This window comes from Vitis riparia, chromosome 1 (assembly GCF_004353265.1).
Source record: "Vitis riparia cultivar Riparia Gloire de Montpellier isolate 1030 chromosome 1, EGFV_Vit.rip_1.0, whole genome shotgun sequence".
Taxonomy (NCBI): domain Eukaryota; kingdom Viridiplantae; phylum Streptophyta; class Magnoliopsida; order Vitales; family Vitaceae; genus Vitis; species Vitis riparia.
Window position 1 is genome coordinate 18,897,810 of NC_048431.1, and position 25,959 is coordinate 18,923,768.

General features: G+C 36.2%; 4 protein-coding genes across 7 annotated transcripts; 2 read left to right on the forward strand and 2 right to left on the reverse strand.

Annotated features, from left to right (window-relative positions):
- Positions 1 to 336: 336 nt before the first annotated feature.
- Positions 337 to 2,627, forward strand: LOC117914160 (mitotic spindle checkpoint protein MAD2). The gene is made up of 7 exons (XM_034829385.1): positions 337 to 629; positions 740 to 755; positions 868 to 998; positions 1,742 to 1,862; positions 1,966 to 2,069; positions 2,161 to 2,282; positions 2,381 to 2,627. Exons 1-7 carry the CDS (start codon positions 557 to 559, stop codon positions 2,435 to 2,437), a joined length of 624 nt encoding a protein of 207 aa, XP_034685276.1. The 5' UTR covers positions 337 to 556; the 3' UTR covers positions 2,438 to 2,627.
- Positions 2,628 to 2,704: 77 nt separating this feature from the next.
- On the reverse strand, positions 2,705 to 11,621 carry LOC117914145 (trihelix transcription factor GT-1-like). 2 transcript variants are annotated; one of them, XM_034829373.1, is made up of 5 exons: positions 10,921 to 11,621; positions 9,794 to 9,832; positions 4,199 to 4,330; positions 3,798 to 4,022; positions 2,705 to 3,209 (listed from the first exon to the last, which is right to left on the reverse strand). In XM_034829373.1, exons 1-5 carry the CDS (start codon positions 11,432 to 11,434, stop codon positions 3,007 to 3,009), a joined length of 1,113 nt encoding a protein of 370 aa, XP_034685264.1. In that variant the 5' UTR covers positions 11,435 to 11,621; the 3' UTR covers positions 2,705 to 3,006. The 2 variants fall into 2 exon arrangements, with proteins under 2 accessions (XP_034685264.1, XP_034685256.1); XM_034829365.1 differs by having other exon boundaries at positions 4,199 to 4,345.
- A 2,399-nt stretch (positions 11,622 to 14,020) lies between these two features.
- LOC117916596 lies at positions 14,021 to 16,782 on the forward strand. Of its 2 annotated transcripts, none has more exons than XM_034832714.1 (2): positions 14,021 to 14,166; positions 15,640 to 16,782. In XM_034832714.1, exon 2 carries the CDS (start codon positions 15,706 to 15,708, stop codon positions 16,642 to 16,644), a length of 939 nt encoding a protein of 312 aa, XP_034688605.1. In that variant the 5' UTR covers positions 14,021 to 14,166; positions 15,640 to 15,705; the 3' UTR covers positions 16,645 to 16,782. The 2 variants fall into 2 exon arrangements, with proteins under 2 accessions (XP_034688605.1, XP_034688613.1); XM_034832722.1 differs by having other exon boundaries at positions 15,656 to 16,782.
- A 784-nt stretch (positions 16,783 to 17,566) lies between these two features.
- On the reverse strand, positions 17,567 to 23,715 carry LOC117916612 (protein PLASTID TRANSCRIPTIONALLY ACTIVE 7). Of its 2 annotated transcripts, none has more exons than XM_034832742.1 (4): positions 23,638 to 23,715; positions 22,987 to 23,043; positions 22,743 to 22,802; positions 17,567 to 18,121 (listed from the first exon to the last, which is right to left on the reverse strand). In XM_034832742.1, the coding sequence occupies exons 1-4, from the start codon at positions 23,680 to 23,682 to the stop codon at positions 17,786 to 17,788; spliced, it is 498 nt and encodes a 165-aa protein (XP_034688633.1). In that variant the 5' UTR covers positions 23,683 to 23,715; the 3' UTR covers positions 17,567 to 17,785. The 2 variants fall into 2 exon arrangements, with proteins under 2 accessions (XP_034688633.1, XP_034688624.1); XM_034832733.1 differs by having other exon boundaries at positions 22,743 to 22,805.
- Positions 23,716 to 25,959: the final 2,244 nt, after the last annotated feature.

Consider the following 25,959-nt stretch of genomic DNA (forward strand, 5'->3'; position numbering starts at 1 on the left):
AATTCACAAAATCCTAATGTCAACTAATTGGACGCAACAAATTCAATTAAAACATATTGGGACTAATGACTAATTTGTTATAAATCAACACAAGGAGATCGGAAAAAGGAAAAAGAAAAAACATTTTCCTAATTTTAAAACCCTAATGTGAAATTATCGAAGCCAAAATTCCATTCAATTTGGGACGGGCTTTTTGGGCCTGGCACGCCCATTCTTGGACAAGCCCAAACCTAGCCATAGGCCCACACTCACTTTTCGAACCGTTGAAATGTTACCGTTGGTCTCCCACAGAAAAAACTAGCCGTTGCATTGATTCATTTGCTCAAAACCCTAAACCTATTTCTTTTGATTCACGACTTGCCCCATTTCCCCAAAGCCCTTCTCTCAATCTAAACCCTTTTTCTCTTGATTTTCTGTTTGATTCCTGAGAAATAAAACCGATCTGCTTCAGTGCTTCATAGTTTTTTGTCGGTTTTTTTTTTTTTTTTTTTGGTGTGAGAAAACCCTAATTTTTTCTCGCCCAATTCGATTGACAACCAAAAACCCTAGTCATTTAATGGCTTCAAGAACTGCCACCAAAGACATCATCACTTTACGGGGTTCCGCCGCAATCGTCAGCGAATTTTTTGGTAATCTGCCCTTCTGTTCATCTCCATTTCTTTCGTTTCTTTATTTGGGTTTGGTGGGCGTTTCAATGAATCTTGACTGATCTGCTTGTTCCTTTGTGGACCGTTTTCAGGTTATGCTGCAAACAGGTATGAACATTAAAATGAACGGATTGAATTGTAGTTTATTTAATTTTCTGTTGAATTTTTAGATTTATGTTTGGGTTGGGAAAGTGATTTTGATGGGAAAGAAAATGTTCAGTATTCTATACAATCGCGGAGTTTATCCGGAAGAATCTTTTGGAAAAGTGAAGAAATATGGCCTTCCAATGCTGCTTACTCAAGATGAGGGTGTTAAATCGTTCATTGCTAACCTAACGGCTCAGCTTTCGGGTAAGGATCTCTACCCCCCTCCTTTCTTGGTTCTGTTTGGTTTCTAGGAAAATGTAGGAAAGAAAAAAAAAAATGGAAGTTTGAAAATTTAAGTTTCACGGTTAGGAACCTTAAGAACCCAAACCCTTCATTCAATTGTGGCTGATACATCAATGAGTTTTTCCTTTTCTTTGTTCTCTTTTTGGTTGGTGAGAGAATATAGGAAAAGGAAGCATCCAAGGTTTTGAATATTTCATTTCTAAGGAACAAAAACGTCCAATTAATTGTGTCTGACACTACATATTGGTTCTGTTGAGATGAACTCCCTTCTTCTTTTGTTTGGTTGCTAAGAAAATGTAGGGAAAAAATTGAATGTTGAACATTTGGATTTATATAATCAGGGATCATAAGAAATAAAAACCTCCAATCAATTGTATCTGATACAATATTGGCTTTGTTTGGTTGAGTATTTTGCTTCCTTTCTTTTCGTTTTTTTCCCTGCTTCTTTGCTGAGGAAATGTATGCCAGAAAAATGAATCGAAGTATGAATGTTTTACTGATTTTTCATTATTAGAAACCCCAAAACAAAAGCCTCCAACAACTGATCGGATAAGATAGGATGGCTTTCAAATGAAAAATAAGAAATTTTGTTTCTCTTCCTTTTGCCAGTGTTTTCTTGGCAACCAACAAACATGGGGTGAATGTTTGATGTGTATTGCTATTATTGTTGGTGCATGACATTCTCTTTGTTGAATCTTGTTCAGAATGGCTAGAAGCTGGAAAGCTACAGAGGGTGGTTCTTGTAATAATGAGCAAGGCAACAAATGAGGTGTTGGAGAGATGGAACTTCAGCATTGAAACCGATGGTGAAGTCGTTGAGAATGGGTAATATTATTATCTGGTTTTTTATCTCCATTTTCCAAATCTCAAAACCCTCGAAAGGTTTCTGGTTTTCTTCATGTTTGTTTCATTTGGTTTGTTTATTCAGGGTGTCAAGGGAGAAGAGTGACAAAGAGATTATGAGAGAGATACAAGCAATCATGCGACAGATTGCTTCCAGCATCACTTATTTGCCATGCATCGATGAACCCTGTAATGCCTTGCAACCAACTACACTTTTTTCCGGATGTTGGGTAGTGATTTTTACTGATGGAATCTCCACTTGTGATGGTTTGTCCTTCAGGTGTGTTTGATGTGTTAGCATACACTGACACGGATGTTGCAGTTCCATTCACCTGGATTGAGAGTGACCCCAAACTGATTGCCAATCCACAGATGGTCAAACTGCATTCTTTTGATACCAAGGTAAGATGATCTCACTAAATATTTAAAGCCCAGAACAAGGGTTGGTTGGATGGATGATTAATGGTCTTTTTTTGTTTGTTTTGATGGGGCCATGGCAGATACACAAGGTTGACACTCTTGTTTCATACAAGAACGATGAATGGGATGAGGATTAGAAGAAATGAGGGGGCTCTTGTTGCTATTCTTTTTCAGTTTCTAGAACTGTCTTGAGTGTGGATTCTGTGAATCATTTATTCACATTTTGTAAGCTGAGTTGGAAAGATGATCTTGTTGAGACTCTCTGCTGTCTTTTGAGCGTGGTTTAACAATGAAATGAAAAGGAATACAACAATTTTATTCTAGGAACATTAATTATACTGCAACTATTCCAAGTATTGAGATTTCTCAGCAATGAAGGTGTGTGTAGTCAAAAACCAGCATCAGAGACCAACTGCAATCGTAAATTGACATTTGCGAGAATAGTGTGTAGTCTATTTACAAGCGCCCCCACGGTATGTCCCAGGGAAACAAAAACCCAAACTCCCATTCCTCTATAATCAAACATGATGTCTACTATTTATTTTATGCACAATTAAGAAGCATTCTTTAGAATACTTTCCCTTGTGTCAAACAACATTTTAGAGCTTCACTGGTAAAATCTTTCTCACCACCCAAGTTGGAAGTTGGGGGTGGTGGGGGGGTGCGCAGAGGCGCATGTGTGCCCCATTTGCGCGCTTGCTCTTTTTTAACTCATCCCACGGTATAATGAATCAGGACGAAGATCATCCATATTGTCAATGTTTCTGTACCCATTTAACTCCCTAAGAGAAGACCATCCCCGACGGGTCAGAAAATCACGGAAATCTTCTTCAGTATAAAACGTCTTCTCCTCTGTGTGGACTGGTATGTGCTCCGACTCATCATAATGGCACACTTTTATACCTATTCCTGAAAATAGGAGAGCTCTCACATTCAGTACTTCAGACATAACTACAGACACAACAGTACTTCAGACACAACAGTTGCATTGATCAATCCAAGTTGTAAAGCCAGGCCTCAAGGAGAGATAGACTTGAAAAAGGATAAATATGAAAGGAATCCAAGTATTCATGAATTATCACTCTACCTCGTATGATATACAATTGGGGCACCATGGGAAAAAAGACACCATACAGACTCGGTTGACCTAGTTGAGAAGCATGATGGCTTAAAAAAACAGTAACTTGTTTTATAACTGAAATTTGAATAAATAAAAAAAAAAACAATTGGAAATTTGAAAAAAAAAAAAAACTATTAATTTTACCTTTTTTGACATTAAAACTATTAATTTTAACGATGCTTAAAAAATTGATACAAAATCCAAATGGAGGACCATTTTGAAAAAAATGAATCCAATGGTGACCAGATTTTCTCTAAAAATAGCCAGCTATTGATATATCCTAATCAATGCTCAAGATCTCTTCACCATCACAATTTCCTTTTAAAACAGCAGCAGACTCCAAATTGTTTTAATAGGCAACAATGTTCTCATCATACCTTCATCAAGGTGAAGACTGTAGCTTCCCAAAGGCATGTCCCTGTCAAGAGTCCGAATTATCTGATCTTCATCCTCCAGCCAAAATCCACGTTTAGTTCTTAACCTGAATGCAGACTTGATTGCTTCCTTGATGGCATCTGCAGTGCCATCAATACCAATCCTTCTTGTATAATCCCCCCACTTGACTGATATTACCCTCCCACCATATGATTGACTCTCACCACCTGCAAAAAGATATTTCAAGAGTCACCTCAAACAACCAAGAGAACTGGTCCCTTGAATTTGAATAGACTTGTAGAAAAAGTGTTCCTCAAACAAAAAGCGCATGTAATAAAGTTCAAGTTGAACTAAAAATAGAAACTGCACTCTTCCTCAATTGAGTTAAAATGACAATGCTTACCACTTCCAGGGGTCTCTCTCCAGTTCCAAGGAGGAACTCCATTTGCAGTGACTGCATCAGCTGAGGTTATAGCAAGAGGATGTCCATCATGATCCAACTGTCTCTCAAGATTGAGTGTTGGCCTGCCACTAGCTGTAGACCAGGGAACTTCAAAAGGAGGAAGTTTGTTTCTTCTCGAGATAAATTGATACAAAAAGGATTATGAAATTTGGAAGTAGACATTAACATACAAGATGAGTATGGATGAGAAATTAGGAGTGAAAAACATTAAATAATATCTTAATTACATTAAGAGAGTTGGCGGAGGAATGATAACTTTGTGAGTCTATGGAGAAAAAGAGGCCATAACACAAAATAGAAGCAATATAAACATAAAATACTAAAATAGAAGCTAAAAGGAATGTATAAGTGTAAGTGGATCTATATCATGAATTGAGATGGGAAAATATCTAATTACATATAGAGCTTGAAGAAAGCTAATGACCTAATATTGTTTAAGATGGGTTGGGGGGAAACCCATGAGCTTTCATGAACATATTTCACGTGTTACTGTGTGATACAAGCCAATATTCCAGTGAGATCACAATCGTCAAATTACATGTAACCCTAGCATGGACCAAGGGATTGAGGGCAGATTTTATCACATTAATGTCCCTATTATCTTGAAAAGGCCTTCCTATTGGTTGATATTCACTACCATTATGTAGATCTACATGAGTAATACCATAATGAGATTCAAGATGCACTAACTAGCATACTTTCCTAACACTTCTTATTCCTCCTCTCTTCTGGCTCATTTTTTACTTCTTCCGCCATTCTAATGCTTGCAAAAAGTAGCATTGCCATAGATAAAGGGACTTTTTAAGTTCAAGAATTTAATTTTAACCTTGTACAACTTAAAAGTATCCAAGTTTCAATTCTTTGAAGAAAATAAAACCATGTTTTGTTTTCTGTTGGTGGTATGGGGAGTGTGTTTCTTGATAAGCTCTACTTGTTGTGTTCTTGTGTTTTAGGTCCATTTCTTTCTCATCATTTTTTCTTCATTGCTAAAATAACAATTATATTAATAGCACCTAATGAGATACAAACATATCTCTTTCTCACCATTAACTGGTTAAATCTAGGTTTCCCTCTTTCTGTTGCAAAACCAAGAACCAAATTCAGGATATGTTTATGTCCAAGCACCATATATTGTTTATATTTTGGCCAAGTAACCCCTCAATTTGCAACACAATATGGTAGAGACAAACTTAGGGTGGTCAATTTTGTGCATAACTTTTGTTTTATGCTCATAGTTAAGACTGTAGCCTAAATCAATTTGATATACATTGTTAGCCACCATTGGCTAACAGTTTAAAACGTTAGGTAATTGGTAGCTTCACATGGTGTCAAAACCTTAGTTTATTAGAGCTCATGAGTTCAAGCCTCAACAATGTTTATTACCATCATTTATCAAGCTCATGTGCAACCTAAAAAAATACATGTTGGGTTATAGCCCAACCCAGCTTGATAAGCATTGTTGGTCCACTATTACTTTTTAAGCTTTTGGGTTAAATTTGTAGCCCACACTCATAATGTACCATAATGGTAGCTCAACACTCAGAATTTTTATTACCCTCATTTATCAAGCTCACATGCAACCTAAAAAGACATGTTGGATTATAGTCCAAAGCAACTTGATATACATTGTCAATCCACCATTACCTTTTAGTTTAAGCTTTTGGGTTAAATTGGTAGCTCAACACTCATAATGTACCACATGATTGTTGAAACCCCGGTTTGAGGCTTTGGTAGGGCTTCCATTAAAACCATATTTAGAAGAACACCAAATTAATCATCTCAAATCAATTTTAACCTATATATATTTTTTAATAGACAAAGACAAGTTGAATTGATAAAACGGCAAAACAGGGGGGTGCACCCTACGTATACAGGCAGTATACAAAGAGAGCTAAATAAAAGGCTACAAAAAGAAAGAAAAAGCCTATAGAGGTAAAAAGCTAGTCATCATGCCAATCACCCAAAAATTCAGAAAAGAAAGAGAGTCTAAATCCAAAAACTGTTAAGACCACTCTAGAAGAGTCCAAAAAAAGAGGCTCCTCAAGCAGGGGTTTGACATGCATAGTAAAATGGTCAATAGATGAGATTTAAAATCATTTGAATGCCTTGTTCATAAGGGAGAAGATAGAAAGGTATGTGCTTAATATGGAAGGGCATTTCAATGGCATGAAGGAGTTTAAGCATAGGAAGAACCTTGAATTGACCATCTAAATATTGTCAAATCCATAACCCAAGGAAATCGATCAAAATGAAGAACGGTGATGGTGGTGATGGTGAACTTGCAGAGAGTAACAATTATCATCATCCTCTTGCCCTTGTGGTACCATCCACACCTTAGTACAAGGTTACCACAAACTGAGAATTGGAGTTTCAGGTCTAATGTGCAAATAGATATTTTAGTGTAATTTAGGAGAGCTTTTTAATTGCTAAAAGTATCTAGATGGATCCCTCAATCATGGGCCTCACACTTTTAAAGAACATCTTACAAGGAAGTAAAAGGAAAGAGCAACAACAATCCACCCCACAAACCAATCCTAAAGCCCTAAAGATTAGGGTGAGACTGAAAATTTGAATATCTGTTAATATTCTGTGTCAGATTTTCAATTTGGGTAAATAGTAGCTATGTGAAAACTTTGATGCTTACTTCACCATTTGTTTAATGGGTTTTTCAGTATTTTTTTTGTCAACTTTTAACTTTCTATTTATTTTGGTCATGGAGGTTTCTAGTAGGATGATCAACGTAGTAGTGGAGGGGTGTACATGAGAGGTTTTAGGATTTTGAGGTGTGTGGTGGAGACAAACATATATTGTCTATGCATTTGCCATATGCTAATGACTTGATCTTTTTCATGGCCAATCAGCTTTAGCAGAGATCCCTTGGGTGTATTTTCACATGTTGTGAGGCATTTCAAGTCCTGCAAATTAATCTAGAGAAGACTATTATAACCCAATGGGGAAAGTTGGGGAGCTTGGCATATTGACTGAAAACTTAGGTTGTGGAGTCAACCCCCTTTCTTCTATATGTGGGTTTGATTGCTGGGGCTATCTTCTGAGTTCACAAGTGTTTGGGATTCATTAGTCAAGCACTGGTAGAGAAGAAAGGTGAATGAAAGATGTCACACTTTTAAGAGAAGAAGGCCAACCCGATCAAGAATACTCATCCAATTTATCTATAAATTTGATGTCTCTGCTTATGATTTTACTCAGTGGCAGAGAGGCTGGAGAAGCCTCAGAGGGACTTCCTTTGGGATGACACAGAAGAATCTAAACTATGACTCAGCAAAGGCAAAGGTGCATAATATCCTTTATAGAGTTGGTACAATACCAGGGGAGCTTAGCCTGATTGTTGATTATCTCAGTGGCAATTTTTAAGTTGGAATTAGAATAAAGATACAGAGTGGAGAAAGTTCTAGAGATTGAAATAAAGCAGAAGATAATGATGATCCTTGTTGGGCTAAGCAGAAGATAATGATGATCCAATATTTAAGTCATTTGGAACATGTTGGGCTTTCTTTACCTAGGTTGTGTTGGTAACTTTTAACTCAAAGGCATATCTGGGCTAGCCTACAGGACCCAAAGGCTTGTCTCTCAGGATCCTTCTGCACTTCTGATTGGAGGCCAGAGACATGTTAGTTTAAAGAACCACCTCCTAGAACCAACTAAATACAGGTGAAATATGACATAAAGCAAGCACTCATATCAGAGAAGCCATCTAAGAATTTGATAAAAGCTAAGCCCTACAGTTAAAAAAGGTAGGAAACAGACATGAGACTGACTGAATATTCCAATGCCAACAAAGCTCAAGTCTTAGTTGAAACATATTACAGCAATCCCAAAGTAGTTTCAGAATGCTGAATGCCAAAAATACATTGTTTAATCTAGAGGAAAAGTCCTTACAGGCAAACTGATCGAGACCACACAAAAAAATCAGAATGCTTCTAATCTCCTTCTTCCTTAGTCCCATAAAGTTGTGCAACTAAATTGCTAAAGTACTTAAGGATAATGATTTATTTCATACAACAATTTAAACACAGTTTCAGTCTAGACAGCTCATGGCATGCTAAACTATACACCTCCATGCAATAGCAACCATTTTCAACAAAAGAATGGCAAATAACATGAGAAATTGATGAAACCAATGTCTTCCCCATACAAAAAATTCTACAGAATTACCATGACGCAAGAGGCTGGACTTAGTCAAAACCCTTGCTAAAAAATAATTTGCCATTAATGCTGAAAAGAGTCCCTCCCAATATCAAAACAAAATTATTAGCATACGTATTTGCCCTGTGAAAGACTTGAGTGTAATTGTGAACTATTTCTAGAAGGAGAGTAAGAAGCTGTGAGTAAATCATGTGTAGAACAAACAAACAAAATCCATATACCATACAAAATGTGATAGAGCCAGATTTTGAAAATAAAAAAGCAGTAATTGTGTTCTTTCATTTATATTGGGGCCATTCAATTATATATGATATCAACTGAAACACATATTGACAATCAGAATTTAAGTTTTGCAGATGATGCAAGGAAGCAGCAAAAATACTCCACATAATAACCGAGGTTTTAAAATGTCAAATGTGTTAAGAGAATGAACAGGATTTATCTATATTCTATTGACAACAAACTCCTAAAGAAAAGCTTCCACCAGTTATAAATGAATAAGATCTCCTCAGCCATGTGCAAAAAGAATAATCATGAAGGTCATGTTTATACACTTCCGTACTTTAACTGGTAAAACTTGGTTCATATTTCAGTTGAGCCCTCCACTAAATAATAACAATAATTCAGAAAACAGAAAAAAAAAAAAAAAAAATTTGAAGAAGATAAGCCCCAGACCAAGAGAGACTGGATTTAATATGGACCCAGCAAAAGAGTGAAGGGATAAGTAAATGCAATTGCACGATAGGTTGCAGGTACAATCAAGTACCAGAGGACACAACTATTTTAAACCAACTCACATCTCAAATACAGTAGTTACCAGGAACTATGAATGGTACAAAAACCCTCTTTCAAAATTAGATACTTGCCAATGTGAGGCCCAAAAGGAGGAAAGAACATAAGACCTAGACACTTTAGCTGGCCTACATATTTACACAAAAAACCAACCAATAAGGGTGTAAATCTGGCTAGGTTCAGGTCTTAATGACTCAGGCCAGAAAACAAATGTTCATTTGCACCCTCGGCCAGACCTACAGAAATATAAATTAACACTTGCTGTGGTGGCCTAGAATCACAAGTGTGCTGGAAAAGAGCCTCAGAAGGGAAGACTGGCTATGTTGGAAATCCTTTTTCCAAAAAAAATGATGTTGTTAGCACAGAAAGTTCTTGGAGAGAGGGAGGGAGGAAGCTTTTCAGGACAAAAGCACACCCCTACCAACACAAACATGTACAAGCATGCACGGACACCCAAAAAGAAAAATCAAATAATGTTTGCATATAAGAAATTAAACCACAGTACAAGCCAACAAATAAGCAAGATGAAAACATGTAAGATAAAGTTAAGCTATGGGAATTCAAGCTACAGTAACAGACCTTCGACTGGTCCAAATGGAATGCTGGTATCATCAATACCTGCACGAACAGAAGTAGTCAAGCAATTACTGTAATTGAAACCAGTGTCATGAAAATAGTAGCAGAGAACTTCATTTTTTGTTGCTAAAGTACACTACTGAAAGAAACTGAAATTCCAAGAAGCAAATGGGTATGATGACATAACAAAAACAGTAATTCGAGGTGTACAAGAACAACAGTAGCATAAAATGTGCACCAAATACACAGAGAAATAAAGGGATGAGATTGAGAAACAAAAATGAAAAAGGATTAAAAGGATCCCCTGAAGCAATGTCCCAAACATGATGTGCCTGACTCCTGAGGAAATGTCAGAACAGCACAGCTCTTTTCTCATTAATTATCAGACGTGTGATTCAAAAGCATAGTATCCTTATTTGGATGTTATGATAGATATTACCAATGATTGGGCTTTCAAAAGTGAATTAGGTAGCAGGCATTTGAACATCCAAAGTGCATGGGCTCAAGACCAACTTTGGGATAAAATTTTAAAAGTATATTTGATTCCAACAGTGCAGAATAAACCATATAACAAACTGGTTAGGATACTCTTTATGGCCAGGAACAAATAACATTTGAGCACAAAGCAGAGTTTAAATCTTAAAATGTGTAATGTCTAAGACTCCAACAATCAACACTTAAAATTTTAACGTCCATGCTCAGAACTAAATTTCCAGTCACCTGCCCACATGCCACTTCTTAATATGTTGAATCATAAGGGTAAATACAATGGCCAATACCCCCAACCTCTTCATAATCCTAACCAACTAGCTTAGCTCAATATGTTGGTTTCACAAGTCCTATTTCAGGAGATGGAATGTAGGATGCCATAAAAAGCCAAACAGGGATGGACTCTTTTAACCTCTGCTGATTCAAGAAAATTAATCAAACTAGTGAGTATTATTGAAAAAGGACAAACCCAATCAACAAACAGGCAGAAACCCCCTTAGAGCACATCTAACACTGCTCAATTCAACCAGTTTGCAATATTCAAATTCATAGAACTCTTTTACCCGAAAACAATTAAAGTCCAATTCAATTGAGGAAATACAAGAACAACAAGAAATTGAGAAGAAACAAACTCCAGATACCTTTATCGGAGAATTGGATGAAGGGATCGACTTTTGACATGGTGGGGCTCTTGTAATGCGCATTCTTGCTCCGCTCCTTCAAAATCTCTTCAATTTCCTTATAATACGACATCTTCGCCGACCCACTTCCCCTATCTTGATGCTTGGCTTTCTTGAACTCTTTCAACAAGTTCCTCCACTTGTCGGTGCACATAGTCGGCGAACGATCGAAGCCCTTTTCTCTCATTTTCGCCGAAATCTGCTCCCACAAATGCTTATTCGACTTGGAAGTGTTAAACAAACAGTCCATGTCTCTCCGAAATGCTATGAGACTTCGAGTCTCGTCTTGGACCCAAGTCTCGGCTCGCTTCTTGGGGGCCTTGGGTTCGTGGTCCTCGCCGCTGCTGTCGCCGAGAATCATCTGCTGCTGCTGATGTGGAAGCCCGCCATTGGAGACCACCTCGATCATCATGTCGCGGCCCTCTTCTTCTTCCTTGTAGAAATCGAGTGGACGAGGCTTTTCGGGCAAGTACATGGTTGGACTGTGATTTGGGCGGGATTTGGAGAGGTGGGTTAGGACAAATTAGGGTTTTCAGACGGGTAAAGTGAATGTTTGGCTCCCAAGTGCAGCGGAGAGAGAAATTTCCCTGAAAATTTTTAAATTTTCCCGTTCAGTTTCTCAGTGAATGAGAGTGCGTGGAGTGAAAGCTTCGTATACGGAAATGGGGAAGAGTTGAGGTGGACTTCTTGCTCTCCGTCTTATCATCATTCTTCTCTATTTTTATTTTTATTTTTATTTTTATTTTTCCTTTTTTTCATTTTCTAAAAAATCATAAAATTTTATTTTTTATTTTTCCTTTTTCTGAAAATAAATAAATAATTTTGGGTTTACAAGGCAGGCTGTGGCAAAAATGAATTTCCCAGTAATTCATCCTACAAAGTTAAGTTTTATAAAAATATTTATTATTAATCATAAGAATTGGGATTTATGAAAGTTCAATGACAAATTAAGGGTATTTTGGTTAGAGAATAATTTTCTATTTTTAAGAACAAAGAAATAAGAAAACATAGTGGGTAATTAGAAATTATTTTTTGTTTTTTGTTTTTAAAAATATAAAATATGGTATTTTCATAAAATATCTTATAGCTGTTTTTTTTCACTTATTTTTTTATTACTGTTTTAAAAAATAATTATACAAGTATGTAAAATAATTAAAAATACAATACTGATATAAACATTATTTTTAAAACATATTTAAAAGTATTAAAACAGGTTAAAAATATTTCAGTCAAACTGACTTTTATTTTACAAAATATCAAAAAACAATTCTCAAAAACTATTTTTTGGAACTATTTTCGAAAATACTTATCAAGTAAGGTTTAAATTTTTCAATTAATGAAACATTATAGATGCTAATTTTAGGAAAAAAATTTCTAGCAATATCAAATTATTTTTTCCCACATAGAAAACAAACACAAAATTCACACTTTACCATTAAAGAATTGAAATGGACCCCAAAACTTAAATATTTTGTGGTTTTTGGAATTTCCTATTATTTTATTTTTATTTTTAATTTTTTTTAAAAGGTGATTTCACCATTTTTCCTACCTTATCTTATTGTATTTCAATTTATCACATTTTATTTGAATGATACAAAATGGACCTAAATTTAGGTTGGTTCATGGAAATTTAGGCCAACATAATCCAATATTGAGCAGGCCCTTATAGGCCAATGTGTCGGGTCGGCACAATCTTGTTGAAAATCATGTTGGGTCATATTAGTCCATGCAAGCCGAAGAGGGAACTCGGCCAGCCCATGAGCCCACAATGTGTTGGGTCGTGCTAATGGGTCGTGTCAACGGGCAACTCTACTTTGTTAATATTTAATTCATTTTTTCAAGTCATTCTATGAAGTTTGGAATTTTTTTCACTATTAAGTGGAATTTCTTTTTTTACTTTAAGCATCTTAAATAATTATACTTTTATTTTTTTATTTTTATATTTATCAAGTTTGTAATTGTAAAATTAGTAGAAAATTTAAATTTTTGTTTTTTAAAAATAGAAAAAAAAAATCATATTTGGATTTGTTATTGATCATATGGTGTTTATTTTTTGGCTGAATAGAAAAAGTCAAAATAATAAATTCACTTTAATTAAATTGATTAATATCAATAAAGTACTTTTAACTTAATAGAAAAAATCAAATATTTTGATTTTTTCTATGTAACAAAAAAATAAACACCACTTAAGTCTTTTGCTAAATCTAGAGATGGAAAGAGTGTGTTGAAATATTCGGACAAACTTCATTCCAAGCCTTAGATCATATGGTGTGTGTAACTATCATCCTAGGGATACTAGATTAGGCAATGGAAGCATTCAAAAACATGAATCTTAGATTTAGGTATTTAGAAAATAATTGTTATGAGTTGGATGTTTTCGTATTAATTTGAGTTGATGAAGAAGGTAGTGCATATCTAAAAAAACTTGTGATCTTCTAACACGTGTAAAGTCAAATAAGGATGGGAAGTTAGTCTACGCTTGATAAGAATTATAGATAACCCAAAGCTTCATTGGTTTGTAGTAAAGCTAAGCTAAACACTACAAAGAGGTTAAGAACATCGATACCTCTAGACCTCTAGACGTGCTCCATATGGATCTTATGCGTTTGAAATGGACAAAAAGTAATGATGAGAAAAAAATACATTCTAATGATTGTTGATGACTTCTCTAGGTTTACTTTCGTTGCCTTCTTAAAAGACTAATCCAAGTTTATAGAAAAATTGATTATAATTAGAGGGAACGAGCAAAAAGGAAGAAAATAATTTATTTTGAATAAAAATATCCTTCAACAATTTTTTAACCGCTAACTCAAATCAATTATCAAAATAAAGTTATGGATGCTATTTTCAATAAATGTAATTATTTTTCTAAATATGCGAATTATCCCTTCCTTATAATCAAATATTTCTTTTAAAAGTTTTTTTTTTTTTAATAAACACTCTTAAAATGTGATTTTTATTATTAAAAAAACTTGTCGGGAACAGTTCCAAACAGAACTTTATGATTTTTTTTTTTTTGGCCTATTTGAGCGGATAAATAAATAGGCCAGAGTCCCCCAGATGGTCTGATATTCCCACCCAATCAAGGCTTGGGAGCAAAACCCTAATGCCCAAGAAATCTTCGATTCAGTCTCTACTCGCAGCAAATCTGAATAAGAAGCTAGAACTGATATTATTCAAGTGCTTTGTGCTTAAAGTCTCTTTCAGGTATATAAACAAACACCTCTTCTTCAACCCTCCTATACATCACCTATGCACTCTGTTTGGTTGCTGAGAAATCTCAGGAAAGCAAGGAAAAGAAATTCTGGGTCTTGTGTATTTTGCATTTTCGTTCGAGCTAACACCAAAAAATACGAAGTTTCATTTTTTATTTCTACAGGTTTCTGGACAACCAAACATGGGTTTTGGATTCGCCTTTGGAAATGTTTACTTCATGGGTTACTTCCTTTGTGGGTTGTTTGATTTCATTATTGAGGATTAATTCTTGTTTTTTTCAGCTCAATTTCCATGTACCTAAGTTCTATTGTGAATGTTTGACAGGCCTTCCAGTTTTAGATATTTAACTTCTGTTGTTGATAGCCATATCAAATTACATGATAGAGTCGAACTTTAAATTCTTGGTTCTCTGCATTTTACAGTGTCTAGTAGTAATTTTGATTCCACAAAACCGATTCTTAGTGTGTATTTCCAGTCCACCGATTGCTCAGCCACCCACATCCCCAGCATAATGCTTATGCTTAACTTGCATCTGGTATGGATCAGCAAAAGTTGGATGGGAAATGAGCCTTCCAAGTGTCTTGTCATAGTTTCAGGTGGAGCTGCCAAAAAAATTATGCATTGATTTGTTACAACATTTTTGGGTCAAGGATGATGTTGTTGATTGAGTTTTGGTACTGGTTTGGATCATGCTATGGTGCTGTTCATATTTGATACACATGTTCATTGTATGCTACATTATTTGCGGGTGTGATTGTACTAATATTAATGGACTAAATCCTATCAGAACCCTGCAGTTAAGAACTTATGTAGGTGAGAATGGTACTAGGATGTGACCCTATGGGAAATTTTTGATAAAATTCTTTAAACTATCAAAAAAATGTACCTGTTGGCATTTCAGAACCCAAATTCTTTAGCCTGTCAGAAAAATATCTGCTAGTGATTAAGAACCCTGCACTTATATGATGCGTACTTCTCTCTTTCTTTCCTTCTTTTTCTTTGTTGTTATTCCTTTTTTTATCTTTTTCTTCTGTGCATATGTAGCTTTCTGCACAAGTATCTGAGAAACTCTAAAGTATGCTTGTGTGGGTATTCAGGCGTGTGTAACCCTCTTTCTTACATAAGACATGGATTGGGAAAAAGCATTGAATATGCTAAATTTGAAATTGATTCTTTACTATGGAAAAAAAAAGGATAAAGTTATTGTGAAATATGACTTCTATTAGGATGAAATGTTGGTCAGCCACCAGCAAGAATAGAATATGCAATACTTTTAACAAAAAAAAAAAAAACAAAAAAGTGCAGTTACTTCTATTGTGTTTTCATGTGATTCCTCTCTCTTTTTATACTCATGAGAATTACCAAAAAATTCAGTTTCTGGGTTTTTTTTTTTTATTATTATAATTCAATGGTATATTTTTGTTGATTCTTTTGTCCTGTTTCTTCAACTAATCTCTCTTGCAGTTTGTGACTTTTGTAGGACCCTCCTAGTAAGCATAATTTGCTATTATCGACCTGATTCTTCCAAGAATGAGCAATGCCTATGTCACTGGGTTTCGTACCATTCACCATAAAGCAGCATCGCCATTTCCTCCGTGCAAGTTGCATGGAAATGGAATTTTCAGAACCTTCTCCACATGCACCTCGCTGTTTAACTCCTCAACTCCCCCGCTCATCATTCGATCCCCTTCATCACTTGTGTTGGCATCTTCCCAGATTGTCCCATCTAATCTGCCACAGCGCTCAGAAGAATGGTTTGCCCTGCGCAGGGACAAGCTGACAACAAGCACTTTCAGCACTGCACTGGGCTTTTGGAAAGGCAACCGTCGTCATGAACTCTGGCATGAGAAAGTATTTGCATCAGATGTACAATCCATAGAAGCCTCTAGAAATAGTGCCATGGAGTGGGGCATGCTCAATGAAGCAGCAGCTATAGAGCAGTACAAAAGCATCACAGGTCGTGATGTGAGCTTGTTAGGGTTCGCGATCCATTCAGAGGAGCAATTCAATTGGCTTGGTGCTTCCCCAGATGGTCTTCTTGGGTGCTTCCCAGGTGGTGGTATCCTAGAAGTGAAGTGCCCATATAACAAAGGGAAGCCTGAGATGGGTCTTCCCTGGTCTACTATGCCTTTCTATTACATGCCTCAGGTGCAGGGTCAAATGGAGATAATGGGTAGAGAATGGGTTGATCTGTATTGCTGGACACCAAATGGGAGCACAATATTCCATGTATGTAGAGACCGCAGTTACTGGGAGCTGATACATGGAATTTTACGCGAGTTCTGGTGGGAAAATGTGGTCCCTGCTAGGGAAGCTCTATTGCTGGGGAAGGAGGAGGAGGCCAGGTTGTATAAACCAGCATCAACACACAAACAGACAGGACTGGTGATTAGTAAGAGCATAAAGTTGGCTGCTGAGTCTAAATTGTCGTGCAGAGAGATTGCGAGTCATATCGAATTTTTCAGATGAAAGAGCAACCCAACTTGTTTTGAGTTTCCTTTTTCTCCTCTGGTTCAACCATGTATTCCTTCATTGACTTACAGGCTCTTGTAAATTTATTACTCCCAATTCATTACTTAATTTACTGTTTCATCATGTTTCTTCCTATTGATGGCCAGCACTGATTCCTATTTTTTTATTTTAGTCATCTCTTGACCCATCAGGTGGGGATGAGTAACCCATTGAAAAGGGCATATGATGAAGAGATTGAACCCATAGGATGACCTTGGCCATAAAAAGGCAGGAAATAGAGCCATCCAAAGCAGGGGCATTCATCAATCAATCCAATGGCAAAGAGGTTCCTGAAATGTAGCGTGACCATGGACCTTAAAAGAGTTAAATGAGAGACAGAGTCAAAAAGGTAATATGAGAATGGTTAAATTAAGTAAATGGCAGTTGCAATGAATATCTACAGCCTAAAGCTGTTCAATTCTTGATATCCCAACGAATTGATGCATCAAAGATAGGAGAGATGGATTCTGGTGGGCTGTCCTGGGCGGATCAGTGGGATTACAACACCCCCGATCCTCCACCACCGTCAGCAGAAGATGGCAAGAAGGAGGATGGATCTAGCAAGGGTGGATCTGGGAAGAAGAAACTCAACTTCAAATGGATGAAAGAGCTGGTCAAGAAATCCAACAAATAATCAACACTACTAACTGCAGCAGGCATTCAATTGCCTTCATTATTATGAACCTTCCAAACTCAGTTTTCCCTCTGTCCATGCATTATGAGGTTTTTGTCATAAGTTCTTTTGTCAATTGCTTCTTCCAATGGAGGAGAACCTGAGTTGTTCTTTTGTTTTTTTATGATTCTGCTCAAATAAAATTTTGGGCATCATAAGTAGTTTATAGCTGTGAGTACTGAATTATCAATTTACAATACAAATGGCTAGGGTTAATTGCCCTTCTACACTCAAAATTTTGCCCGAAAGAAAATGGGCAGAAGCAACAATATGGCTAGAATTGGCCTTAGAAGCTGTTATATAGCAGAACCATGAAGTTATTCTCTCCTTTCAAGTCTTAACATAGATTCAAGTAAAATAGCAGTCAAAAAGATATTACAAGTTTCAGCCTTCAGCTTTAGATAACACAATAGATCCATTTCAAAATTATGTTTCTATTTCTTTTAGATAACCAGGCCCGGGCTTGTAGGGTTCAGATTCCATGTACGCATCTGGGCGATAAAACCCAGCATCATTCACACGGTTACTGAGCACGTGGAGGATGGCTTTCTTGTTCCCCCCATACTCATCCCTATTGTTTTCAACATACTCTTTGGCTTCAGCAGCTACTTCATTCACAAAATCAAAGCGGTTGTCCTCTGATAATAATAATCTCTCGATATCCATTGTCAAGAGCTTTCCCCCTTCCTGTATCTTCCTTACCTTCTCCTCAAGGAAAGGGATTCTATCCATTTTGTATCGCAACATATCATCCTTCTTTGTCTGAAACAAAGAACATTCCAAATCATTTGTGATGCCAGTACTTTCTCAGTTCTAAATTTATGGTTGTTTCAAATAAGAAGTAAAAGATTAAGGAGCATTAAAGCAATGCAGAAGCCTCCTTAAAATTTAGTTGGTCCCATGAAGACCCCAACATCTCATCAGATATCATACAGGGAAGAAGTAATAACAACAGATCTATACTTGTCTATGACAGTTCGACAATTTCACATTCATAGGGGAAATCACTTTTTTTTTTTATAGGTAAATAAGCTTAATATATTAAAGGAGCTTGCAAAAAGGCACAAAAAAGTACACACACAGTATGCAGATATTGTCCAGAGGCAAGCAAGAAAGAGAAGAGAAAGATTCAAACCCACCTTCCCACCAACAACCAACTCCCACAAGGGCTGGGAACCCCCTAGCAAAAACTGAAACAGAGAAAAAACCTTTCCTGGAACAAACAAAGAACCCCTTGTAGAACAAAATTCCCACCAGTGGGGGCCTGCAGAGACCACTACTACTAAGTTCCCACCCCCCTCCCCAATTTTTTTACTGTAGATGGAGCACTATTGTAATTGACCAAGCACTTGAGCCTTCAAATTTCCTTCTCAAGACGCAAAGAGGACATGGATTTTCGCCCTCCCCCTAACACCTTAACCCCACGACCTTTCTTCGCTTCCAGTTTTCTAAGAAGAGAGCTGATTTCCTTTTCGAAGCCCAAAATTGGCAACCCCAAACAATTGGAGAACTTGACAAAACCTTTGGGAAGAGATGCAAACTCCTCCCCTTTCACTACACCTCCCAAACCTGCAACCCTAGGAGGATCCACCACCTCAGTTCTGGCCTCCGAAACTGATATTCCTTTCACCATCTTCCCTGAATGCTCCAAGGACCCATCTTGCACCCTCAACTTTAAACCAAGGGTCGAAGGACCCAAAAAAGAAAGCACAGAAAAAGGGTGGTTGTTTGCCTCCACCAAAAGAACTTCATCTGAAATTGCTGCCTGTGAGTCCACCAACAGCGCTAGGCAAGAACCAAGGCATTCAATCAGATCTCCCTCACAGCTTTCCTCTTTCCTTTCTGTCATCACAAACACAGGATCCACAACCGCAACCCCAAAAAGCCTCGGAGCTGCCCCATCGTCCCCCTCCTCCCTCCTCTCAGTCACCGCAACTTCGCCACCCCCTTGAACCAACTCTCGAACCTCATCAATAGGGAAAAGCCCCACCGAGCTCCCCAATTCTCCATCAGAAGCCCTTCAAAGACTTCCCTCCCTTAAAGCCTCTCTTATGACAACTTAAAGGAACCTAGGCCTGGCTGAAACTTAAGAAAACCCCCCTTCCTCGTTTGACCCTGCACAGGCTGGGTCCATCTCAGTTAAACTTTGGGCCTCCTCCCCAATCCCCTGGCAGCCCAAAGGCTGTGGCCCAAAGACCAAACCAAAGCTGTAACCCTCTCGTCACCCTCCCAAACATTCCTTCTGCAGCTTCCTCAACTGCTACGACACCTCCTTCTGCAGCTTTTTTGACTGTTGCGGCCTCATCTATCAACTTCTTCATGTATGAACACGGCACATCCCCATCCCCAGTTGGCAGAGGGTGCGGAGACTTTCCCACACCATAGCTGGCATGTGAGTCTCCCACCCCATCGTCCCTGTCCTCCGGCACTCCAAGCTTGTTGCTGCAACTTCTTGGCACTACTAAGTAAAAACAGGGTGGCACTTCCCACCACAACAGGAAAGAGAAACTACCGTTGCCAATTACCGCATGCAGCTTCCCATGCACAACTCTCCCAACAGATTTGACCAGGATCCTTGCCCACTGCAGATTGGCCATGCACGCAGTGTCTTCATCCACAGCAATGAACCCTCCGCAACAAAATCCTATCTTCCTAAACACCTCTCGGCTCCACAAATGCAAAGGAAGGCCCAACACCCTTACCCACAACTCCTTGGCTACCCCCACTTGAGCCAACAGCCTACCTCCGGCGTCCACCGAACCAAGTTCAATAAATTCTCCTTAATCCTTCTTGACCCTCTGACCAACACCCTCTCTGCCTCTGAGAGGTCCTCAAACTCAAATAGCATTAAGGTGCCCCCAAAAGCAGAAATCTTCAACCCCCCTTTCACAGACCAAATCTTGAGCACATAAAGTTTCAGCAACGACAACTCCAGGAAAGGCTCGGGGCTCTTCCCAAACCACCCAACCAAACACCGTCTGAAATACTCCTCTTTACCATGAGCCTCACTTTCTCCTAGCTGCAACCAAGCAGCATCTCTCACCACTCCCAAATCTTTCCTAAGAGCATCATCAAAAGACCCAGCTACTGGCTCCTCACTTGGTCCTCTCCACAATTTTACAGGAGAGATCACACTCCTAGCCTTTGTTGGTGGAACAACACCTAAGGTCTCCGCCAAAACAGACCATCCCCCAAGAATATCCCTCCCTTTGGGAAAGAGAAGCGAGAAACGCTTCCCTTCTTCCACCATAACAAAACAAAATAAGAAACTCCCAGTCCCATTCGCTCTACGTTCCAACTTAAATCTCCTTCTCCCCTCCTCCCAACCATTACTCCACCTCTCCAAACTTTCATCCCTGCAGCAAGCTTCCACCCCTTCCAACAAGCACCACCGAAGACTAAGATCCCCAAACCTTATCCAAGCTGAAAGACCACTAACCTTTTCCACAATCACACCTTTCAGTTTCTCCCCAACCTCCTCCACGGAAATCTCAAAAGATTTTTGACTCCACAGCAAACCACACTCACCCTCCTCTCACAACCATTCTTCATACTCTCTCTGCTTTACACTCTAGTCAGGGGACATCATGACTCTAAGCAGAAGTGATGTATCCAGTTTAGAGCTTTTAGCTCCATTGGATTTATTAATACCAAATTTTGAATCATGGGACAATATCATGCATCAGAGAAGTTGATCAAAGAAAACCTATAATCCGAACCAATTCATTCAACACCCAACCCTCCCCCAATCACCTCTCAAAAGAAAATAAATAAATAACTAGCCTAAGCATGTATTGTGATCAATGAATGGATAGTCCTCAAATTTAGAATTTAATGCTCAAGTGACATGTTAGTTTGATTGTTGTTTCTACATAAGAAACACGTCACTCCCCAGGCTAATGGACTGAAACTCAAGTATTTCAAGCATATTTTACCTTTTTTAATAAGCTATTTCAAATATAAATAGCAACTATCTCACAGAAATATTTTATAATCATTCCACCACTTTGACATTGTTATCATCAATGAGGTGGCTTTAACAAACTCAAGTTTAAGAATAGTACCTGCCAGGTCACAAAATGATTCACTTGCCTAGTGGGTCCTTTCGATTTACAACTATTGCCTCCACCAACATACAACTGAAAACTCAAACTTCTGTTTTCCGAACAATGAATGGTCCTACTATGGAAGAACCAGATCCACTTTGAAATCTCTAGCTCTTCATTTCTGGCTACCTCAAGCATAATCCATTTTACATGCACGTGGAAATTCCACATTGCAACTCCTGTTTAATCCCTCAGCATTATCCCAAAGTTCTACCAAATACACTCACTCACAATTAGATTTTTTTCTAGTATTTTCACCAAGGAAAACTAGTTTGTCACTAACCGTTTCATCCTTGAGATGGAACTTTCTTGAGACTACTGAATAAATGTCTCCCATTACAAGTCAAATTCTATTCAGTTTTACCTGTTATTTATCCCATGATAGGTTTTGGAGCCAATATATGTTTTGCTCAGCTGGCAACAACAACAACAACTCTAGCCCATGGCTATATCTACTATATCAAATGGGTTAATTTCACTCACCTTCCCCAAGATTTAAGCTAAATATATTTGATTCTCAATTGTTTGAATATTCATCAAATACCTCTCCTACCATTCTCATTTATTATTTTCACTCACCCCTCTCTAACTTGAAATAAGGGAGATATTTGACAAAACCTTACACTAATGGGCATTAGGTGTATTTAGCCAAAACCTTAAGGAAGATGAGTGAAATTAACCCTATTTCCCACAAATACTCCAAATCCATCTTTGTATTCACACTGCTACTACATTCTGGTTATACTTCAATAATAATCAAAGAGAATTCATCAGGCATAAAAAAAATTGTCTGCATCTCAAAAGTGATATCTACGGGGGAGGAACCATTAAGTCCTAGTGCCATCTACCACTTTCCAAAGTAAAACAATCTGTAACCCAGATAAAGATAATTTTACCCATGACCATAACCATGGTATGGTCTAAAATGCTTCTTATTTGTTGTTTCTTCTTCTCATTATTACTCTTAATTTCTTACATTTCTGCTACTAAGAAACAAAATTTTCCAACTCTTTTGCTAGTAAGGAGCAATTTTTTTTAAAAAAAAATTATTTGGCCTTCTAGTTTTGAAATTCAATTTCAATAACTTCTTTAAGGTTTTCAGACAAGCATCTTCACAATGCTAACAACTCAAACAACTCAACTCAATATGCACACCCATCTCACCAATGTTAGGACAGTGTTTAAAACCCTAATTAATTACACTAAAACTACAAAGAGCATAATCAAAAGAAAGAATAGTGCATATCACTCAGCTAGTGTATAGGGTTTCTCTGTACCAATTTTCTTCGCCGCCATACACGCCGACCATGACCATCGCGTTGCAATTGTGAAATTACCTGCTACAATAAGTAATCAGAAAGCACGATTGAAACAAAAATGTGACAAATACTTCGGAAATTTCACAACAAAAAAATTCAGTGCAAAGAGATATTTCTTTTTTCCAGAAATTTTTCTTGATTTGTATTTAAACAAATAGAGGCCAGTCAAACTTTGGAACGCAGAGAATTCAAAGTTTCTAACCTGTGACCTGACGGAGAAGCTAAGAGGCCATGAATTTCCAGCTCCCACCGCTATCCTCTGAGGTGAGAAAAATTAAAGATGTTAATTCTTCAAATTAAATAATAATCTCCCTCTATTTGATCCCGAGAAAACTGAGGAAAATAGAAAAGAAAAAAAAACTGCACATAAATCAGAAATCGAGTAAATTAAGCCAAGTAACAAAGTATATCTCGGCTGATTGAACTTTCTAGCTCATCAACTCCCAAAAAAAAAAAAAAAAAAAAGAAATATGATATTCATAATTTCAAACTTCTTCGCTCTTCATAGGTTTTCACGGCAACCAAGTAGTACCCTCCTACAGAGGAAATAACCTCTGAAGTAAAGAACCGAGGCGTATCACAAAACATAAATATTTACAAATAAATACACAATTTGGCTGGGCTTGGTTCCCGAGAAAAAGAACGAACATAGACGAGAAACTTAAAGTGAGCAGAGCAGGTTGAGTGGAGGTTTTAGTGTTTTGCAGAGTCACAAATGACAAAATACATAGAAAAATCCAAAATTTCTTATATACATATATATATATATATATATATATATATATATATATATATATATTTTCCATCATTTTCTGAGGAATCAAACGGAAACGTAGGAACGAAGAAGGATTACAGGAGCAGGTGATGAGCAAACGAAGGGCAGAGAAGAGAGCGCCATATAATGGCCGCTCTCTATCTCCTCACTTTTAAAACCCCCACCCTCCAACACTCCCAGCAGGATGCCACTTGATCTTCTCAAAATTACATTAATACCACCACTCTGTTTGAAAAATAATAATTCTTCAGTGTTAAACCCAAACATATTCTAAATTTTTATTTGAAAAATATGAATAAATTGAAAACTAAAAATTGGGTTTTATGCAAAATATATTTTACGAAAAATAATCTCTCGTGTACTAAAATAATAACTTTATATATACTTTCAAAACTATCTTTTAATCAATTAAAGATAAACTGTCACCTACCTTTCGTCCTCCTTTATTATTTTCCTTTCAAAGTCAACTTGAATTCAAAGTCACCCATTTTTTTTTCTTTTGAGAAAATCATTTTTAAATTTTGATTTTCCTTTTTAAAAATAATTCTCATTGTTTTCCTATTTTTTAAAATCTACTTAATTAAAAAAGCAATTTTTATTTTTAAGTACAATTCATTTAATTATTATTTTTTTCATTTTTTTATTAAAAATTTATTTTAACATCATATGTAATTAATGAATTATGAAAAATTAGTTTTTAATATAAAAATATTCACCTATAATAATTAATAATTAATAAATAGATAAATAAATACTAATATTTTAAATAATATTGATTTCAAATATATATAATATTTTATTTTGTTCCATATTCATATTATTTTTATATTTATAATTTTCATATTATGGATCTTATTTTTTATATTTTTATGTTTTTTTTTTATAGAATATTAAACCTAAGTTTTAAAAATAAAAATAAAAAAACAATATCTACACTTTTTTGTTTTCCTCAAAATAAAACAAAAAACAAAAAACTATAAAAAAAAAAAAAACAATGTTATTTTTGTTTTCTTCAAACTAAAAAAGAAAAATAATATAAAAGAAAATATTAACTCACCTTTAATTTCATTAAAAAAAAAATAGTAATAATCATTATTTAAGAGTATTTAATTTTAAAATCAATATTTGAAGACTGGTAAAATTAAAATTTTAAAAGTATTTGCATTAAGGTATTTAATATAAATTCACAATTCCCATCATAATACATTGATATTTAAAAATAATAATAATAATGTCTTTTTATTAAATATGTAAAAAAAAGTACATTTTGTTTAATTAAAATTTTAAACTATTAAAATTGTTTTTATTTTTAATAAATAATGTTTTTAAAAAGTACAATATGTGTTTTTTTGGCATATTATTTAATAATCGTAGCCAAAGTCATAGCAATGACAATAAAAAACTAAAGAGGCTAACACATCATGTTATTTAACATGGTATTTTTAGTTGCTAACATTGTTACCTTTAGGTCAAAATAATATTAGAGCCCGTTTGGAGTGATTATAGGAAGTGATTCTAATATTTTTAATACTTGAAAAATTTTATCATTCAAATGTTAAAATGATTAAAAACGTTTTTTAGAATCACTACCAAACACTTGTTATTATCTCCAATAGCATGTTTGATGTAGAAGTTGAAGTGGTGATGAGTTATAAATGAGTTGATACATCTTACTATTTGCAATGGTACTTTTAGTTATCAACATTGTTACTTTTAAAAACAATGTTACTATCTTTGATGACATGTTTGATGTAAAGGCTGAAATGATGATAAATGATGTGACTGCACATTTGACATCCAATCAAGTGTGTCTGTGAGTTTGTCTTGTATAGGTGGCAACCTATCGAGGATAGTTTTGGAAAACATACGTCACATAAAATCCACTTTTAGAGGTTCTTAATCCATCCATATTTTCCAAATAATACACCTTCACATGATTCCCCAATTTTATTTGCCAAAAAAAGTACCATAAAAAGCTAATAAAAAAAATAAAATCCGAAGAGAAATTAAAAAACAAGGTTTTTTTTTTTTTTTTGGCTTATATCTATGTTCAATTTTAGTGGCTTTTATATTGAGAATAAAGAATTTAAAATATAAATCTTTTTTTATGTCGTATTTTATTTATATTTTTTCATAAAGAATAAGAGGGGTTGATGTTATTGGTCATTAATTTTCAAATGTAGGAAATAGAAGAAGGGGATGGAGCAAGTTGATCGAGGCAGGGGCGCAAGCACATAGGATTTTCAAGTTGGATTTCTTGAAACAAGAATAGAAAAGGTGAAGCAGAGGAGAAAGGCATCTGTGGTTCAAGTGATTGAGGGTAAGGTCAATCCAAAATCTTGTTTTCAACAACTCATTAGAAGTTGAGATGAGAAAGTAGAAACAACAAGTTCAAAGGCG

Excerpts from the sequence above, each read along its gene's own strand:
- LOC117914160 (XM_034829385.1), top strand. The coding sequence starts at position 557 with ATGGCTTCAAGAACTGCCACCAAAGACATCATCACTTTACGGGGTTCC. Across the intron at positions 999-1,741 it reads CCTAACGGCTCAGCTTTCGG|AATGGCTAGAAGCTGGAAAG; the intron begins GTAAGGATCTCT and ends AATCTTGTTCAG. Across the intron at positions 2,070-2,160 it reads GCCATGCATCGATGAACCCT|GTGTGTTTGATGTGTTAGCA; the intron begins GTAATGCCTTGC and ends TTTGTCCTTCAG.
- LOC117914145 (XM_034829365.1), bottom strand. The coding sequence starts at position 11,434 with ATGTACTTGCCCGAAAAGCCTCGTCCACTCGATTTCTACAAGGAAGAA. Across the intron at positions 4,346-9,793 it reads TCCATTTGGACCAGTCGAAG|TTCCCTGGTCTACAGCTAGT; the intron begins GTCTGTTACTGT and ends CTCCTTTTGAAG. Across the intron at positions 4,023-4,198 it reads GAGAGAGACCCCTGGAAGTG|GTGGTGAGAGTCAATCATAT; the intron begins GTAAGCATTGTC and ends ATCTTTTTGCAG.
- LOC117916596 (XM_034832714.1), top strand. The coding sequence starts at position 15,706 with ATGAGCAATGCCTATGTCACTGGGTTTCGTACCATTCACCATAAAGCA.
- LOC117916612 (XM_034832733.1), bottom strand. The coding sequence starts at position 23,682 with ATGGCGCTCTCTTCTCTGCCCTTCGTTTGCTCATCACCTGCTCCT. Across the intron at positions 22,806-22,986 it reads GCTTCTCCGTCAGGTCACAG|CAGGTAATTTCACAATTGCA; the intron begins GTTAGAAACTTT and ends TACTTATTGTAG. Across the intron at positions 18,122-22,742 it reads TATGGCGGCGAAGAAAATTG|ACAAAGAAGGATGATATGTT; the intron begins GTACAGAGAAAC and ends TCTTTGTTTCAG.